At 40.6% G+C, this 20,679-nt stretch overlaps 1 protein-coding gene across 4 annotated transcripts in view; it reads right to left on the bottom strand.

Annotated features, from left to right (window-relative positions):
* Window positions 1-20,679, bottom strand: part of PLD1 (phospholipase D1) — a 227,897-nt gene that overhangs the window by 143,712 nt on the left and 63,506 nt on the right. For all 4 annotated transcript variants that reach the window (XM_049867117.1, XM_049867115.1, XM_049867116.1 and 1 more), the window contains 2 exons: window positions 1,614-1,804; window positions 1,235-1,362 (listed from right to left, as the gene is read on the bottom strand). In XM_049867117.1, coding sequence (XP_049723074.1) covers window positions 1,235-1,362; window positions 1,614-1,773 — 288 coding nt within the window. In that variant the 5' untranslated portion in view covers window positions 1,774-1,804. The remainder of the gene's footprint in view (window positions 1-1,234; window positions 1,363-1,613; window positions 1,805-20,679) is intronic.

The following is a 20,679-nucleotide window of genomic DNA, read 5'->3' as shown; positions in this document are numbered from 1 at the left end:
CTGGATGGGTCATGCTCGGTGGTATATCAGGGAGACAAGAACTCAACTCAGAACAGGAAGAGCCTAAAGCACACGCTGGACACCAAGGTGGGCGTACACTGGGGATCAGTATACACACAGATATGTAGGGACAGAACACTAGGCAAAACCATCAGAAATCAGGGCAGCCCATTCCACCCTCCAAAACACAAGGAGGAAGGGAAAGCAGAGCCTGCTCCTGACAGAAAGTTATTCCGTGCTTTGAGTCGGAATTGACGCGACAGCAACAGGTATTTTGGATTTTCCCCTGAAGCAGGTGTCAAAAGGACTTTATTCCACTGTGGCTAAAGCTTTACCCGAAGCAACTTCACACATCCAACAGATTGGATAACTGTGAAATCTAGGCAGTAACCACAAATGTAGCTACCCTCACAGCTTCTCTGAGCCCACTCCATTTTACAGAGTACAGCTATGCTTGATGAAGACATTTTATTCCAAAGCATTTCCAGTGTTCAAAAAGAAAAAATGTGAATGGGGCATGAAGGAGTACTAGGAACAAATCAGAGGGGCAGAGTGTGCTAGCAGAATTCCCTCAGCAGTACTTCGCTAACAGGACTGGCCAATCCAGAATCCTGGATTTCTTTTAAGAGCCTGCTAGCATCATTATTTTCTTGCTAAATAAGTGTGAGGGCAGCTAAATTCTTCCTTGACCTACACCTGGTATTCTAGGTTGAATGCCTGTGCTCTAAGAATCCCAGTGACGTTGAGTCAATTACGACTCATAGTGCCCCTATAAGACAGGGTAGAGATGCCCCATAGGGTTTCCAAAGCTGTAATCTTTGCAGAAGCAGGCTGCTACATCTTTCTCCTGGTGAGTTCAAACCTCCAACCTTTTGGTTAGCAGCCAAGTGCTTAACCACTGTACCGCCAGAGTGCTATGCTCCAAAAGTCCAAATTAAACAGAAAATTGGGGACAGAGGAGGACTAGGGGAGGTACTTTGCAATACACTACACTAATAAATTGCCTTAAATGCCAAAAAAAAAAAAAAAAAAGCAATTGTCCAGAATGCGGAAAGAGAAGTATGAAAATAAAGACTAAATGGGGAAGGAAGCAAAACTTGAGAGGTGACGTGGACTTGGAAGGGATAGACAGACAAACAAACAGACAAAACTAAAAAAAACAGAAGGAAATGAAAGTCAATGTATTCAATCATATATATTGACAAACAGAAGCGGAATACATAAATGCTCTCACCCTTGTTGTAGATGTAAAGCGTTCCACTTCCAGAACTTTCACTTTTATTGGACAGCCAGAGAGATACGTCTGTATATTAGGCTCCTTAAATCCTTGCGTGTTATAAATAGCAGAGAAAGGAATAGACACTAGAAAATAAATAAGTAAATAAAGTTATTGCAGGAAGTGATAACAGCATACTGGCCTCTTACGGGATCCTTTTTAAGAGTCATAATGTGTTAAAACAAGAAAGTAGCTAATGGAACAATCTCGGCCCAGTGTAATGACATCTGAGAGGAAGATCAATTCACTTGCTGGTTATTTCAAAATTGGGCTCTGCCAACCAACCCTGATGCACTGTCTCCCCCGTCCCTCCTCTCCTCGGATCATTAGTCTATACCTTCATGTGTCTTGGGATCACCAGGAGACACATCAAAATCCACCTCCTCTCCCTCAAAGTGGAGCTCCCGCGTGTCTAGATTTTCTATCAGGTTGCTCATGTCGGCAGCAATTTTCTGCAGTGCAGAGGTGTTTACTCTGGGCTCATTTTTCAGCGACATGTTGACTTCTGACAGGGTAAAAGCAAAGAAGCTGGCAAAGAAGGAAAGGGTTACAAGAACTTATTACTTTGGTCAAAGGAAATCAGAGTACATATTTGAATCCAAGCTTAAGCAGAGAATAGAGACACAACAAATCACCTGGCTCTGTGTGAGCCCCAGTTAACCCCAGTCACCTCTTAATTTATTTTCCTGTTTAACATTTAAAGAATTCCTAGCTTGTAAATTAAAATTGGAACGAGGTACTTAATCGTAAACAACAAAGAAACACAGCCTTGAATGAATGCCAACATCTCTCTCACCCAATTTTATGAACTTAGATAAACACGGAGAGATTCAAAGGAGATTAGTTTGGGAATGTGCTATCCAGATAGAAAGTGATTCTTAACTAGTAGATACATGGGAAAGAGGAATACCATATAAAATTAGCAACTTCAAATATTTTCTAAAGAAAGTTTAAGGCATTTCACAATAATTACAATATGTGATTTAAAAATATTATGCTATCCTGAGTCACTATGAATCGGAAATGACTCAACGACGGCAGGGGGGTTTGTCCTGACCGTTCCACATTTCACCTTGGCCATGACTTAACAGTTATAATGAGGTATGTGTCTTGAAAGGACATTGATTAATCTACCTATTCCAAAAGATACCTAAGGTACCAGAATTATACTTCTCCCTCTCTTTAAGAAAATCCATTATGTTTCATTCTGACATCTAATAACACAAGCCGTTGCACATCAGTATCCAGCAAAGAAGAGTTCATACGGACTTTATTTTTCATTTCAAAAACTGAGTGCTGTCATCAGAGTTGGATGAAAAGTCTATCTTGCCTGATATAGAAATAATCTCTGTTACAACCAGGCCATGAAATCTCATACCAGCATCTTCGGCACGTATTCGTTTATTACCGCAAAGCACCAGTGTTTACTGAACATCCACCACGTTTGCAATGCCATGAATGAGTATGTCAAGAAATAAGGTTGGTCCCTGTGATTAACGAGTTGCTGATGTGGCTGAGGGAAATAAGATCCATGACCCGAAGTTCATCCCTGGCTGCCTTCAGGGTCCTGGGCTTCCTAAGAATGGGACATGCTGAGGGAAGGACACTTAGCCGGGTTCTCTCCTCAGGTGTTATCAGTGAGCTGGCTCCCGAAGTGGGAAATGCCAGAGAAGTCTCCAGCAAACTGGGCAGCCCTCACTGTAACTCCACAAGTCTCTAAAACTTACATGGGTGTGTCTAGTAGAAAGAGATCTTGTTTTAAAATTCAAAGATGGGGGTAGAGGCAGGCAGTAACAGTTTGGCCAGAAATATATAATGAATACATCCAAGTTCCCTGTGAGCCGTGTAATTAATCATGTGTCTTTCTTTATGCTGGCTGAAAGGAAGCTTGGGGCCAAATTTTCGGCCTACTATTAGTAAAATATACGACTCTCCTTGCCTATATTGTTTCCCATTCACTTTCTCTCTTCTAATTTACTTTATAATAGTTAATGTGTACAGAGTGCTTAATACGTGCTTGGCTTGGTGGCAATCCTTTATACACATTATTACATTCATCATGAATACTAAATCTATGGTTTATTACTTTCACTTTACAGATGACAAAACTGTGTTATCCCCTCTTTATAAACAAGAAAACTTGATCAGACTTAGATTAAGCTATGCAAGATCACACAGCTAGTAAGTGGTAGAGCAGGGATTTGAACCCAGGTTTCTCTGACCCAAAAGCAATGTTCTCATTCATGGCCTTTATCTTGCTGTATAGTTTATGTATGTAGGTAAGCCCCCTGAGAGATAGAGTAGATGGAAGTATTAATATAAATAAGTGCCCTGGGGCGAGTCTCTTTAGGAGCTGGCTCTAATGGAAAAAATCAGAAATGGGTTCCTCTTGCAGCTCAGCCACTATAGGATGAGCCATGTGGGGCAAGCTGTTTCAGCTCTCAGTGCCTCAGTTTCCTCATTTATAAATTAAGGAGGTTGAGCCATATCATCTTTATGACCCCTTTAACACTAAAACTGATTATAGATGAAAGATGCCATAAAATTGTTCAGCCACTCCTTATAATTTTAATTAATTTAACTCTTCTCCTATTCCAAGAAATTAATCTAAGTAATTTCTCATATGAATAAGGGAAGCAGGCAGCAGAATGTTTTCTAACCTAGATAATTTAAACTATTCAGGTCTATTTAGTGTCTATCAACCAATGGCGTATTGTGGAGCCCTTGGCTCTGGTCACAATCAAAATATTTATTTCCTTCCCTTTCCATTCAATGAACATTCATTAGATGCCACCCATGAGCCAGGTCTTGCTTTATTTAAAATACATGGTAAAGAAACATTTAGAGGAAATGGGACAAGGAAACACAAGTAAGAGATTACATTATATCATTGTTTCCTGTTAATTTTTAAAGCCTTCAGATATTTTCTATTGATTAAACAGACTTATCATTAACTTTGCCAGCTTTCTCAGCACAGCAAAGAAAAACAAGGGTTACTCCAAATGACTTCTTCTGAACAAGGTGCTAATGGTAAAAATGTATGTTAATTTTAGGCTACACAGAGACTACAGTAATTGCTAAATTGTAAGATAATTAGGATGAATACGACAGAGCTACCGGATCAAACTAAAATAAATATCTTATTTCAGATGGAGAGAAAAGAAGCACATTAACGTGTGATAAACTTAAGGAAAGGCGAGGAAAAGGAACAGAAAGGAAGACTCTTACCATTTATCATCAAGTTTTCATTATGAGTCAAGCCCTATTTTGGCATTATTTAACGCTCACGACGATCCTACCAAGCAAGGAAGATTATTCTGAGAAATTTAGCTGAGTCACTTGTCCAAGGTCACTCAACTTGTGTCAGTGTTGTGATTATAAAGCAGATTTGTCTGACTCTAAAATCTCATGAGGAGTTCCTGGGTGATGCAAACAGTGAACATGCTTGGCTGCTAACTGAAAGTTCGGCAGTTCAAGCCTGCCAAGAGGCAACTTGGCAGAAAAGCCTGGTAATCTACTTCTGAAAAGTCAGCCATTGCAAACCCTACAGGACTCAGTTCTACTTTGACACACATGTAATCATCATGAGTTGGAATCAACTCAACTGCAACTGATTTTTTAAAAATCTCATTGACTTGGTTATAGAAGTTCATAATTATTATTTTCATTTTGTGGGTTTGAATGCCTATAAACTATGAACTTTAAAGTCTGTGACAACAAACAATATGCTCTACTTTAATCACCATACCTTGAATGCGATCATATTAACCCCACCAAAAAACCTAAAAATCAAACCCATTGCCATTGAGTTGGTTCTGACTCATAGTAACCATATAAGACAGAGTAGAACTGTGTGACAGGGTTTCCAAGGAGCAACTGCTGGGTTTGAACTACCAACCTTTTCGTTAGCAGCCTGAGCTCTTAACCCCTGTGCCACCAGGGCTTAACCCCACAGTCATTTTAATTATGGAAACAACATATGCTGACAGCTTCTTGAATTTCTTCTTAGACTTACTTTCGCGGTTTGTAATGTTTTTTTAAGATCACAAGGAATTTCAGTGGGCCCAAAAGGTTTGCAGATTTGCTCAGGCTTCCGTGAAGACTGTTATTTAATAATGGAAATGAACCAAATTATTTGTCCATCATTGCCTTCACTTGTGTCCATGGCTGTTTTATGTATTGACTTTTTATCCGATAATGTTGTCTGGTCTTATTTGTGACTATCAAGCTGTAAGACCACCCACGTGCCTCTGTTGTCAAACCTTCATTATTAGTCAATGCTGTCTTTCATCTAAAATAATCTATAATGGTGGGTGAGCAGCTGCCACAGTTACAGCCTTTCTTAACCAGCAATGGCATAAAGTCTTTACTGTTTACATTGGGATAATGCAATTGATTTTGTTATCTCCTTATGAAATTATATTGCAAGATCATTATCTCTTTCTGTACCAAGAAGAGCTAGTGCCCACGGAGAGATAAAAGCAGCTGTGTTTTACTTCTGTTTGCCTCTGTATCTGGGAAATAAATAGGTTTTTTTTCCTCTGGTTTTCAATACTAGAATTAAGAATCTTTGCAGGGGACATTTAACGACCTCCAGTTATTCAGTGCTGAAAACAGAAATCTAGAGTTTTGTTTTTTTTTCCTGATCTCAATTTTCAACAAGAAGATTGGGAAGTAGAAAATCAAAGAGAAGTAGATATTTTCCTCTCTAGATAAAAAATGCATAAACATTGCCTTAGGCAAAATATAATAATTATAGAATCAACTATAATTATTAATATTAAAATAAATACTAACATTAACTAATGTTTACTGACTCTGTACTACATGCCAGGCACTGTACAAAGAGATTAACTGCATGATCTCATTGAATCCTCACAACCACCTTAGGAGCTGGGTCTCACTGTAACTCCCATTTTTAAGATGAGAAGCTTGGAGAGTTTAGAAAACTTGCCCAGGACCACATGGCTGGGAAATGATGGAGCTGAACCTCAATGTGGTCGACTGGACTCCAAAATTTAGCCACTTAACCTACAGAGGTAGGTCACTGGGAGGCTTTTATTCCCTTATATACTCTTAAAACAATTTCAAAAGGAAAAAAAAAAAATTAATTCTGTGAAGAGAATTGTAATTTACTTCTTGCTTCCCTTTTTGGCATGACATGCAAAGTTAACTCATATTTTTTCTATATGTTATTTGTGCTTACCAAGAGAAATAAATGTATTGGCTTTCTAAGCAGAAAATCATATCATAATGTATGAAGGTAAAAAAAAATTAGAAGTAGATAATTTAAAAACAAAATGATTCATGAGAATTTCTTGCTTTCTTATTTTTCACTAAAATGAAATTAATTGGAAGAGTCACATTATATAACCTCCAAAACACATTACACATCGATTATTTGTCTGGAATTGACTTGATATACCCTGAAATGCAAAAATCATAAGTGTGGATTCAAATACTAAGCTCAATCTTTAGTGACATAGTAAGCCACAGGTAAATATTTTTTTTTACTTTAGCTGACTTTGAATAAAGTAAATGATACTGATATATTCTACACTCCAGATGATATGTTTTGAGAAAATAGCACTTAAAAAGCAAAAACAAAACTCTTGATGTTTACTTCAATCTTTGAATTAAAAACAAAACACATCAATTCTACAAATATCAGTGGAGGGCTATCTTAGTTATCTAGTGCTGCTATAACAGAAATACCACAGGTGGATGGTTTTAACAAATAATTTTAATCTCTCACAGTTTAGGAGGCTAGATGTCCGACTTCAGGGCACCAGCTCCGGGGGTGGGGGGAGGGGCTTTCTATCTCTGTCAGCTCTAGGGGAAGGCCCTTGTCATCAATCTTTCCCTGGTCTAGGAGCTTTTCAGTGCAGGGACCCTGGATCCAAAGGACATATTCAGCTCCTGGCTCTTCTTGCTTGGTGGTAATGAGGTCCCTTCTCCTCTCTGCTCAATTCTTTCTTTTATATCTCAAAAGAGAATGACTCAGGATACAACCTAATCCTGTAAATTGAGTTCTGCCTCATTATCATAACTGCCTCTAATCCTGCCTCATTGACATCACAGAGGTAGGATTTACAACGTATAGGAAAATCACATCAGATGACAAAATGGTGGAAAACCACACAATACGGGCAATCATGGCCTACCCAAGTTGACACGCATTTTGGGGGGACACAATTCAGTCAAAAGAAGGACCTATTACATGCCTTGGACAGATAATTAAATATCAGTGGTGTAGAGGAAGGTCAGAAGATCTAGGTTTGTTCTATACTCACTAGCAATGTAACCTAGGCAACAACCAGCTTCCAGGGCTTGGCTGTCTCTTCTGTAAAATGAAAATTGTACCACTTGTGTTTCCTGCAGTAGGAAGCTGTGAAGAACAAGTGTGATAATAGATATACATCTCTGGGCAAAGGTAATCAGTGCTGTTGGTGTACCCAGAGGCTAGTTATATTAAAAGATAACCCCTGAAAAATAATCTTAAGAGCATTTCTTACATGTCACTGTTTTTAAGTGTTAATAGACCAGGCAGCATTTTGCCTTTTACCTCTTACTGAGCTCACAAAACTAGCATGCCATCTAGCAGCTGACTTCTGGTGGGCTATTCTAAGAATTAAATGGCTCTCCCGTTCAACTTGACCTGAAATTTCTGGACTATACCACACTAATTGCAGAGAAACTAGTAAGGCTTGCCTGGCAAAAACAATCACTGAAGGCATTAGCCAGTCAGACCTAGTTAATGCCCTTCCTTCTCCTGAAAATCCCTTCAGTCTTACCTGGCCAAGCATAGGGCTTCGAACCCTCATAGCACTTTGCAGTTGTTCCTACTATAGAGCTCCTGCCTCCTTCTGTGTGACTTTGATAAAGGTTATGAACCCACAATCTCAGAAAAATGAACCTATGCTCATGCACAGCACGTTGCATATATTTTAATGGGTTCATGGACATCCTCTCAAGACCTTAAGGTGGAAAAGCCCTGTCCCCTGAGCCACAGTCATGTGCTGACACCACCGTCTTCCTCCTGGACAAGGACACTCCTGGGGGCTAAGAGCCATGACTGTTCACTGCTGACTCCCAGGTGAGTATCAACTCAACAAATATTTGGTGATTAAATAACTTAATCAAGGAGCTATCTATTAGAGAAGCTGTCAGCTCCAGGTCATCCAGTGAATGCCCCAAGGAGATAATGTTATTTCCCTCATATGCCACAAATACTCTCAGAGGTAAAACACTCTGGTTGAAAGAGCACCCGAGAGAAGGAGTATGTTGTAGTTAATTATTAGCTGTTGTAGATTCAGCCCCCAACTTGTGAGAACCCCATACACAACAGAATTGGGTCACTGGGATCCACACGGTTTCCATTGGCTGATTTTTTAAAGTAAATCACCAGGCCCTTCTTCCTAGTCCATCTTAGTCTGGACTTGCCACTGAAACCTGTTCATCATCATGGCAACATGCAAGCCACCACTGATGGACGGGTGGTGGCTATGCATGAGGTAGCAAACCCAGGTCTCCTGTGTGGAAGGTGAGAATTCTACCACTGAACAACAGCTGCCCACTGAGAGGAGTACAATGTGTAAGAAGTAGATAACTAGGCCAGTGAAGTATTAGTAACTAACACAGCTAATGGCTATTGAAATTGATTGTGTACTGGGCCTTTGCAGAGTGCTTGTCACGCACCATTCACGTACCGTCTCATGTAATCATCATAACTCCATGAGGGAGGTGGTATCAGTATTCCCCTCTACAGACAATGAGACAGGCTGAATGAGGTGACAACGTCAGAGTCTCAGAGTCATCAGCCAGCTCTCAGCCCAGGTCCAAAGCCACACGCCTGTCCCTCCTCTGTCTTCCACCTGCACAGGTGCCAAGAAAAGGAGAGGCTCTGCCTTGTGGAATCACAAAGTCCCTTCTCCTGCCCGTGGTCATTGAGTCTGGAGACTCACTGTAACTGCTGTGGTTCCAAGAGATGGAAGTTTGATTTGCAAACACTGTCCTCCATCTGACCTCCACTTCTAACCTGATTTTGGGGTCCCCACTGCTCGCAGTCCTCCACTTCTTACCCTTCTTTCCTAGTTTTACATGAAAGTCTCCATTTGGCTTAATCCTGACTCGGCTTTTCGCCCTGAGGTATTGAGATTGGACATGTTGGTGCTAAATAATCTAGACTCATTGTGCCCACAGAACAGGAGCTAGAAACCATGTTCCCTCTTTTCTCCCTGGCCAAAAATGAAAATAAATCTGTAATTGCACAAAGCAAAACACATACATGGTTCTTAAAATGTCTATAACCTCTGCCATTAGCTAATATGAACTAGTCTAGTATGTTATCAGGGTGCTTCCGATAATGATCATTCACCAAAAAAAAAAAAAAAAAACAACCCAGTGCCATTAGCGACCCTATAGGACAGAGTAGAACTGCCCCATAGAGCTTCCAAGGAGCGCCTAGTGGATTAGAACTGCCGACCCTTTGGTGAGCAGCCGTAGCACTTAACCACTATGCCACCAGGGTTCCATGATTATTCACGGCTATTTTTAATACTAACCCAAGAAACCCAGGGCAGCTTTGTCACATAGAAGTGTGAGTCAATCCCACAAGATATCATTGTTTCCAGTGGAAACAGCCTTCAGACAGCTGTTTCACTACCCAGTACTGATTTAGAATATAAGTCACATCCTTCCTCAATTCTCACAACCATGTACCGGGGGCGTGGGGTTCATGTTCTTCCTCCAGAGCTGGGAGTAGGGTTGGGGGTTGGGGGAGAGACAGAAAACCAAGTAACAAACCGAGAGAGTGGACAGCAGTTAAGGAGATGGCAGAGTTCCTGGGTGGTACAATGGTTAACACCTTGGCTGCTAACCTAAAGGTTGAAGATTCATTCGAGTCCACTCAGAGGTGCCTTGGAAGACAGACCTGGTGATTCACTTCTGAAAAATCAGCCACTGAAAACCCTACAGAGCACAGTTCTACCCTAACACATAGGGTTGTTATGAGTTGGAATCGGCCCAATAGCAGCTTTTTTTTTTTTTTTTAAAGATGCTGGCAGGTGCACATCTCTCTCCCCTTCTCATCACCCTGACTGTTCTGAGGCACAGTGATACCACACAGCCTATCTAGACAATGTCCTACATCACAGCAGCTGGCTGACGTTCTTATGAAGCTCTCGCTAGCTAGGTAACTCATCCCCTTGCATTTTTCTCTGCCTCACTTCTCTTCTCCCCTCACCCTTGCAGCTCTTGAATTAGAACTATTCCCAGTAACACCTACCATGCAACCTTAGCTCAGGCCTTATTTTACAGGAAACTTCATCTAGGTTCATGTTAGAACAAGGATTCCAAAGCCCATGTTTACTCCACTTGAGCCAGGATTGCTCCATTCTGCCTCCCATAGAAATTCATCGTGTGACAAAGTCAACAGTAATAATAAAAAGCAAACTTGCACAGTGCTTACTAAATGCCAGGTAGTGATCCAGGCACTCTGCACGTATTCACTCAATATATTCCCACAACAGCCTACGAAGTGGGTACAATTCTTATCCCTTTTATAGGCAAGGAAACTGAGCCTACGGACAGGGTAAGTGACTTGCTCAAGGTCACACAGCTACTTGATGGGAGTCAATTGCCTAGTTTGCTCCCATTTTTGCCTTGACTAACCTGGGCAAAGTCACTCTAGTGCTGTTTCCTTGTCTAAAAGCTCTCTCCTACATCAATACGCAGTTGTCTTCCCACTATACAGACAATGAGACAGGCTGAAGGTGACAACATCAGAGGCATTGGCCAGCTCTCAGCCTGGGTCTGGCTGGCTCCAAAGCCACACGCCTGTTCCTCCTCTGTCTCCCACCTGCACTCGTGCCAAGAAAAGTAGAGCTCTGTGATGTGGAGTCACCTAGTCCCTTCTGCCCTCGCCTATATTTAGGACAGTAGAGCAGATAAATTATCACAAGGGAAACTTCTCTTTCGGCATCAGTAGAAAACAGAGAAAAATAACACATTCAACACTCTCAGGAGATAAAAACCGAGTCCAAATACCAAAGATATTTAGATTAGGATTATGAACCAACACCTAAGTCAGATCTGTTCCCGCCTCTATTAACTACAGTGCACACAGAAACATCTGTGTTTGATTAGAAAACACAGGAGGAACCCTGAGTCTAAAGCTTATTCATAAGTTTCTTGGGCTGAGTGAGAGACTTTTTAAAACCACTGGATCGACTTAAATAAATAAGGATACCAAAGGGCAAATTCTTCCTTATAAAAAAGAAAAGTAATTAACATTGCTAAAAACTGTGGTCAGACTTATAAAAAAATAACCTCCTTTGATGTTAAATGAATAATCCATTTTTTATAGATTCAGAATACAAGATACATGCACTGTTATGGGTGTCATTGTTATGGGTGTCGTTGTTATGGTTGTCTAGGAGAGGAAGCTAACTGCATGTGAATTTACAGGAACACACTTTACCTTGGCAGACAAGTTACGCTAAAGGAAGTGGTGCAAATATTGTTCTCCCTAAGGCAAACTCAGACCGCCTATTCAGTGATCAAACAATATGTGAAGGGAAAAAAAGGTGATTTTCCCAATATAATCTGTATTAAAATGACTAAAAGAAAATTTTTCTTTTAGTTATTCAGAGTATTAAAGGAAATCATTTTCATTGTTGCTTTTGATGAGAATACATGTTGATCGAGAAGCCGTAGATATTGATACAAGAGTTAATTTCATCATTGCTTCTTTTTCCCAAAACTGGTCTTCATCTTACAATGGCACCTCATTTGCTAAAATAATCTTGGTTTCCTTGTATAATCTTTATGGTTAAAATGATTTCCAGCAGTCCAAAATTCTGGGATTCCTTTATTTTACTTCCCTCCAAAGGAGCAGGCAAACAATCTCGACTAGTGTGAGTTCAGGCAGCATGGAGTGTTTTAGTGATAACTCACGCATTTCACCTATGAGAAGAATGAAGCTGGCAAACACACAAGTGTAAACTGTTCCAGACGTTCTCTCAGATTCTGTCATGGCGGATCAACATAGAAAAGTTCCAGGTTTTCACCCATCTATGCAATTACAACAAAGGTTGTTAAGGCAACACACAGTACCACGGATGGCACATGATTTCGAGTCAAATAGCCTGACATTTCTTATGCTGAAACAAGTTATTTACATTTCTTTAAGTCTCAGTTTCCCGATGTGGTAAGCTGGAAGTAACACTACCAGCAAATAGAACTGTAAGGATTCAGTGATATAAAATGAGTGTCTTGGAGCAAGGATACAGGCGAGGCTGAAACAACGTGAGCTGCTCTAAGAGCTATGAGGCCTCTACCACAAATCCATATTTCCATTCTAGAAACAGACCTCCTAAGAACAGGAACTAACAGGAAGAGTTGGATTCTGGGGTGGCCTAGATGTTGTTCACTACAGAAAGCACTGCTACTTTGGGAACAAAAAGGATTAAGCTAATGTAGATGGAAGAAAACTCGATAAATCCAAATACACTAAAATATAAAACTTCTGATAGACAAATGGCAGCAAAATTAAAAGATAGCCCAGATTGGAAGAAGACAAAGGTAAAATATATTAAGAGCTCTCGGAAATACAGAAGAAAAAAAATGTCCCAAACACAATAGAAAATAGGTTCAAGGATATATAGGTAATTCGCAAAAGATAAATTCTGAATGGCTAATGACCCTTTAAACATGCTCAGCCTTGCCAGTAATCAGGGAAGTCACATGAAAACACCAATGACAGGCCATTTTGCATCCATTGAAAGGGCAAAATTTTGGCAAGTCTGAAACGATAATGGATGGCTGATAGGAGTTTGAATTAGGATAACCAAAACTTGAACCATGGTATAGCCTACCACCCAGCAATTCTTCCTATAAGTATATTTGAAAAGAAACTACCCCATAGGGTTATAAGAAAACACGTATATGAATGAGCACTGAAGGCCTGTTTGGAATAAGCTAAACTGAACAACCCAAATGTGTATCTACCAAAGATCAATGACATATTTTTAATGAAATACCATGTAGCAGAGAAAATAAACAGATCAGAACTACACGTATCAACATGAATAAATCTCAACACAATATTTGGTGAGAAACACCACTTCACAGTTTTTCTCTAGGATTTGAAAAATATAAAGAGCAGTCCTGTATGTTGTCTATGAACATAAGCATATATAGTAACCAAAACAAACTAAACCCACTGCTGTCTATTCCAACTCACAGCGACCCTATAGGACAGAGTTGAACTGTCCCATAGAGTTTCCAAGGAGCAGCTCGTGGATTCAAACTGCCAGCCTTTTGGTCAGCAGCCCTAGCTCTTAACCACTATGCCACCAGGGTTAAGTATGACATAAAATGCAATTGAGGAAAAGGTATACAACAACTTCAGAAGAGTAGTCCTCTCTAGGGAGGAAAAGCAGGAAAAGAATGCAATTAGGATGGGATACAAAGAGGACTTCCAACATATTAGTAACATTGTCTTTCTTATTTTCAAAATCTGAAAGATAAATGTCTAGATGATAAAATTTGTGAGATATATATTTTATAGGTAAACAGGTCTTTGTTTCCTAAATATCAATTCTTGTTCCTTTAAAACATTTTATTTAAACTGAGCAAAGAAAATAAACCCTGCTTTTACCAAATGTAGGAAACCCTGGTGGTGTAGTGGTTAAACACTACAGCTGCTAACCCAAGGGTCGACAGTTCAAATCTGCCAGGCCCTCCTTGGAAACTCTACAGGGCAGTTCTCCTCTGTCCTATAGGTTCGCTATGAGTCGGAATCGACACGATGGCACTGGGTTTGGTTTTTGGTTACCAAATGTAAGTGAAACTTTACTAATGTCCTTAAATCTCAAGCTGGTTAATGAACTTTGCCTTTCTTGCAAACAAATAAAATTCACAAGTCTTTCTGAATTTAGCCGATACTGGTGATTGATCTACACACAGGGCAGTATGCAAGACTCTTTGAAGTATTGTGTCCCCCACTGTCCCTGGCCCATCATAGAGAAAGCATGTATATTTGTGGACCTTTGTTCTCTTACAATCAGCAGTTGGCATACACAGATGTTGGCCATTATCTGGGGATTAGCTAAATACCCAGTTAAAAAATGAAACTCAATGGTCCCCTGCTGGAACTGAAAGCACTCTTGGCCTCTTTTGAGACAACTGAACTAACCCTCCAGTAGGACCTTGATCCTGATGCTCCATGGCTCTTATGTATAAAGTTGAGCGATCCACTTTTAATGAAATAACAGCTAAGGTAACTGTAGTTGTCAATACTGAAACTCTATTTGCTTCTGCATTCTTGGGGGCACTACTAAAATTGCTTTTTTTTTTTTAATAATTTTTATTCTGCTTTAAGTGAAAGTTTACAAATTGAGTCAGTCTCTCACACAAAAACCCATACACACCTTGCTACACACTCCCAATTACTCTAGCCCTAATGAGACAGCACGCTCTCTCCCTCCACTCTCTCTTTTTGTGTCCTTTTCGCCAGCTTCTAACCCCCTCCACCCTCTCGTCTCCCCTCCAGGCAGGAGATGCCAACATAGTCTCAAGTGTCCACCTGATCCAAGCTCACTCCTCCCCAGCATCCCTCTCCAACCCATTGTCCAGTCCAATCCATGTCTGAAGAGTTGGCTTCGGGAATGGTTCCTGTCCTGGGCCAACAGAAGGTCTGGGGGCCATGACCACCGGGGTCCTTCCAGTCTCATACCATTAAGTCTGGTCTTATGAGATTAAATAAACTTTTAAAACAAGGAAGTCTTAACACATTCATGTAAAAAATTTCCCCCTTAGCACCAGACAATCTAACGCTTCAAATTAGGAAGTCCCTTTCTTTATTCTAAGAGTCCAATATTTAAAATACAATAAAGTTCATTTTACAAATCTCTCAAAAATATATAAGTAGAGGTAATAATAATGATTATTAAAATTATTAACACACTCTCATATACTTGATCTTACTTGATTCTCACAATGCCCTATGAAGCAAGTATTATTATAATGTCCACAGCAGAGGTGAGTAAACTGAGACTCAAAGAAGCGAGAGCCCTTGTTCCAGGTTATTTGGCTACGGTGTGCAATAGGGCCAGGGGTCAGACATGAGTCCTACAGAAATTAAGGAAAACATATTTGAGATTGAAAACAGATATTTAACCTTCCTATTACGGAAACACTGGTGGTGTAGTGGTTAAGCACTATGGCTGCTTATCAAAAAGTTAGCAGTTTGAATCCACCAGGCACTCCTTGGAAACTGTATGGGGCAGTTCTATGCTGTCCTGTAGGGTCGCTATGAGTCGGCATCGACTTGAAGGCAAAGGGTTTGGTTTTGTTTGTTTGTTTATTAGGGAAATGGAGTTCCTGGGTGGCACAAACAGTTAAGCATTTGGCTACTAACCAGAAGGTGAGTAGTTCAAACCCACCCAGAGATGCCTTGAAAGAAAGGCCTGGTGGTCTGCTTCCGAAAGGTCACAGACATGAAAATACCATGGAGCGCAGTTCTACTCTGCAACACATGGGATCGCCATGAATTGGAATTAACTCAACAGCAACTCGTTATATTAGCGAAAGACCTGAGCCACTGGGCCCAGCCATCATCTGGATCCTAGGTGAGCGGCAGTGTCGTGGAGTAGCATCATTACCTGGGTTTGAATCTCCGTTACTAGCTTACTAGTTGTGAAAACCTAGACAAGTACCTTAACCTCTTTGTGCCTCGACTCTCCAATCTATAAAATGGGCAGAGTAATAGTGTCTACCTTATTGGGTTGTTGTGAGGACTCAACTGAAATCAATTAGTATGTAAAATGCTAAAAATAATGCCTGCTCCATAGTAAGTGCTACATAAATGTTAACTGCTATTATTCTGAGCTGGTTTTCTTAATTTTTTAAAAGCTCAATCAACAGGGCAAATAATGAAGCCAAGGTGTTCTTTGAGATTCTAAGATACGATACTTAAAATTCTTTGGTGGTTGCCGTTTTCAATAAACCTCTTCGAAAACTAACGAGCATTTTTTTATTTCCTTAAGCAAAATGAATGCAAATCTCCCTTTCTTTCAGCAGACCATTTTCTTAGATTTGTTCCTTTTACTAGTCACATCTTGATTTTCAAGACTTGTATTTCTCCCTAGATAATTATTCTTATATTAGTTATAATACTCCTCACAAAAATCTTCACACTATGAACTTACCATTCCCTATTACAGAGTTCTGCTTATATCATTTTTAGGAACTTCTCATTAGTTGTTAGGTGCCGCGAATCACTTCCGACTCACAGTGACCCTATGTACGACTGAATAAAACACTGCCTGGTCCTGCGCCATCCTCACAATTGTTGCTATGTTTGAGTCCACTGATGTGCACACTATGTCAATTTATGTTGTGAGGGTCTTCCTCTTTTTCATTGACCCTCTACTTTACCAAACATGATGTCTTCTCCAGCTGGTCCCTCCTGATAAAATAAAATAAAATAAAATTTTTTTTTTTTTTCCTGATAGCATGTCCAAATTAAGTGAGACCAAGTCTCACCATCCTTGCTCCTAAGGAGCATTCTGGCTGTACTTCTTCCAAGGCAGATCTGTTTGTTCTTCTAGCAGTCCATGGTATATTCAGTATTCTTCACCAACACCATAATTCAAAGGCACCAGTTCTTCTGTTTCCCTTATTCATTGTCCAGCTTTCGCATGCATATAAGGCGATTGAAAATATCATGACTTAGATCAGATGCACCTTGGTCCCCAAAGTGACATCTTTGCTTTTTACACTTCAAAGAAGTCTTTTCCAGCAGATTTGCCCAGTGCAATATGTCATTTGCTTTCTTGACCACTGCTTCCTGGGGCATTGATTGTGGGTCCAAGTAAAATGAAATCCTTGACCACTTCAGGATTTTCTCCATTTATCATGATGTTGCTTATTGGTTCAGTTGTGAGGACTTTTGTTTTCTTTCTTTATGTTGAGGTGCAATCCATACTGAAGGCTGTGGTCTTTAATCTTCATCAGTAAGTGCTTCAAGTCCTCTTCACTTTTCAGCAAGCAAAGTTGTGTCTTCTGCATATCGGAAGTTGTTAATGAGTTCCTCCAATCCTGATGCTGTGTTCTTCTTCATATAGTACAGCTTCTTGGATTATTTGCTCAACATATAGATTGAATAAGTATGGTGAAAGGATACAACCCTGATGCACACATTTCCTGACTTTAAACCATGCTGTATTTCCTCGTTCTGTTCCAACAACTGCCTCTTGGTCTATGTACAGGTTCCTCTTGAGCACGATTAAGTGTTCTGGAATTCCCATTCTTTGCAATGTTATCCATAATTTGTTATGATCCACACAGTCAAATGCCTTTGTATAGTCAATAAAACACAAGTGAACATCTTTCTGGTATTCTCTGCTTTCAGCCAAGCCCCATCTGACATCAACAACTGTATACCTTGTTCCGTATCCTCTTCTGAATCCAGCTTGCATTTCTGGTAGTTCCCTGTCAATATACTGCTGCAGCTGCTTTTGAATGATTTTCAGCACAAATTTACTTGCATGGGATATTAATGACATTGTTTAATTTCTGCAGTCTATTGGATCACTTTCTTTGGAATGGCACAAATATGGATCTCTTCCACTCGATTGGCCAGGTAGCTGTCTTCCAAATTTCTTGGCATAGACAGGAAATTCTTAGCAACCTTATAATGTATCCTAATATTATAGAAAATGATAACCAATCATCTGAATATTATTTCAAGATTTCACACTCATTAGCTCATTCTTTTAACAACATGACCAATAGAATCGCCCCTACATAGATATGTGGCTGGAAGGCATACCTACAAGGTATGGCCACTCAAGTTTCCCCATGCCACCTACATAGACAGACAGACAGACAGACACACACAGCTCATTACAACAGCATTCAAGGCACTTTACAATCCAGCCCCAAATGCCTTTACAGCCCAACCTCCCACTTAAGCTCTACTCGTTCTCTACTATTTGGCTAGACTGGTTCTGGGGATGGAACTTGAGTCTGAGCTGCCAATTTGCAGGAAACACAGAGAAGAGGGATACCTTGAATTGCACCACGAGGATGCAATCAATGAAAATCCAGACTGTAGACAACTCAAAAGTGAAACGGCCTGGATCCTTCAACAGAAAAATTATAAGGAAAAGGAAGGAATACAAAGGAATCTGTAGGTTAAGTGTGACTCAAAATACGTATCAAATTAAAAAATGATGGAGCAGGTAAGACTGAACTACAGTGTCTAGGGATTTGCACATGGGTGATAAAACGATAAAGAAACACAAGGATAGTGATGACTTTGGGGATAATGGAGGGGGCTGGGATTGAAAATGAACACAGGGGATGATGGGCTTCTGGAGCTGCTGGTATAATCCTATTTCTCGACCCTGAGTAACAGCTACATGGGTATTTGGTGCATAATTATTCACTAAGCTGTACGTTTGGTCCCTGGTCTCTTCCCAACTATGCGTTTCACCCCTTACTTAAAAATTTTCCACTTCTCTAACTGATGACATTTTCAGAAGTCTCTCTCACTAAGTCTTTCCTGGATCTCCCCTACCTATCCCCAAAGCTAGAGGAAACATCTCTTTTGACTAAGCACCTTCCCAGCACTTTGTTTGTGTGCCTTTGGTGGCATTTATATGTCAGAGGTTTAATGGCATTCTTTGTCTCCTCTGTAATATTGCAAACTCTTTAGGAGTACAATCTGGGTCATTCCCACAATGCACACAGTAGGCACTCAAAACTTCGCTGAATAAAAAAAGAAAAAAAAACACTGGTCAATTAAAAACTAAGTGAGAACTTCGGATTCGCTGGGTTTAACCCATCCCTAAGATTCTATCCTCAGCCCCTAATTCACCCTTACTACTTTGACTTATCTGCAATCAATGTACAGACCTTGGGTGCTCACTTGGCTTAAGAACACGGGCTCTTACTCCTGGCTCTGCCACTTATTAGTCTTGTTGAGTCTAGTTAAGTTCTTACTTTATTTACATTACTTAACCTCTCTGAACCTCAATTTTCTCATCTGGAAAATGGAGATAATCCTACCCGATGGGATGGTAGACTATTTCATATACTTATCTCAGTACCTGACCAAAGGTAAACACTCAGTACATGCTGTTGTTGTTGTTAGGTGCCTCTCTTTCACTCCTGCTAAGCTGTGAGCTCCTTGGGGACCAAGAACAGCAATGTATTTAACTTGTGTCCAGACTCCCCTTGACCAGTGTGGTGTGGTCACAACCCACTTTCCTCGCACTTCTGTACTTCAGGGGCGATGAGAGCTACCTGCCATCTCTGAAATCAATGAGGAAACCAGTGGATACAAACCTGGTCGGTAACACCTAGTACACTGATGATCTAGGCATTCATTTGCTCCAAACCCCTTCAACACACTGAGAAACAGAGGCCCCAAATCACAGAGAATGGCAGAGGCTAGACTAGAACTCAGGCCTCATTCCTACCCTGTGTGCCTACTCTATCAGTTGCAGGGGCGGATCCTTTCCATATAGTGCAGCTTTGAACCATGTCCAGGATGTGTCAGAAGGACAACAAGACAGGCAGGATAAACTGCTTTTTTTCTGAGCTGCAGCCAGACTTTACTCAGTGGGTGTGGACAGGTTGCTGGGTTCACTAGGAAAGTTCTAGTTCGGTCTTTGCTCAAGAAACAGCCACTCCCATGCATGCCTCTGAGGAATAGAGCCTGCCAAAGACAAGTGACTACCGCAACATCCCTGAGGCCCCCGGACTGCATCAGCGCTAACGAGAAATGGCAAAAAGAAAGACGGGCTGCCAACTCTCAATGAACTGAGAGACGCAGTGTGTGCCAGCCAGCCTGGTCAGCCATCTTGCTTTCCAGTCAGTGCTGCCTCTGGTGGGGGCGGGGGGGCTCTCTGGTGGCCTCTCAGGATGATGTCATTCATTCCATGGGTATTTATTGAGTACCCACTATGTGCTCTGGGGATGTAAAATGGCCTCATACATTTTCACAGGGAGAAGAGGGGCTTTAGGGATAGAACTCTCTCAATATCCCTGTTGTGGATGGAATTGTGATCCCCCACCCCCAAATATGTGTGGTAAATCCTAACCCCTATACCTGCTGATATAATCCAATTTGGGAATAGGGTCTTCTTTGTCATGTTATTGTGGTCATGTCTGTGTAGGGTCTGTTTTAAGCTAATCATTTTTTTTTATAGTTTGTGTTTCTTTTTAAAAATTTTTTTATTGTGTTTTAAGTGAAAGTTTACAGTTCACATCAGTTTCTCATACAAAAACCTATAAACATGGTTATGGGACCCTAGGTGCTCTCCCTACACCCTGGATTTCTCACGTCTATTCAACCAGCTCCTGTCCCCCTTTGCCTTTTCCTCTCACCC

Source organism: Elephas maximus, chromosome 23 (genome assembly GCF_024166365.1).
Source record: "Elephas maximus indicus isolate mEleMax1 chromosome 23, mEleMax1 primary haplotype, whole genome shotgun sequence".
Lineage (NCBI taxonomy): Eukaryota > Metazoa > Chordata > Mammalia > Proboscidea > Elephantidae > Elephas > Elephas maximus.
Note: the sequence above shows the minus strand (reverse complement) of the source record. Positions and strands in the feature narration are given on the sequence as shown.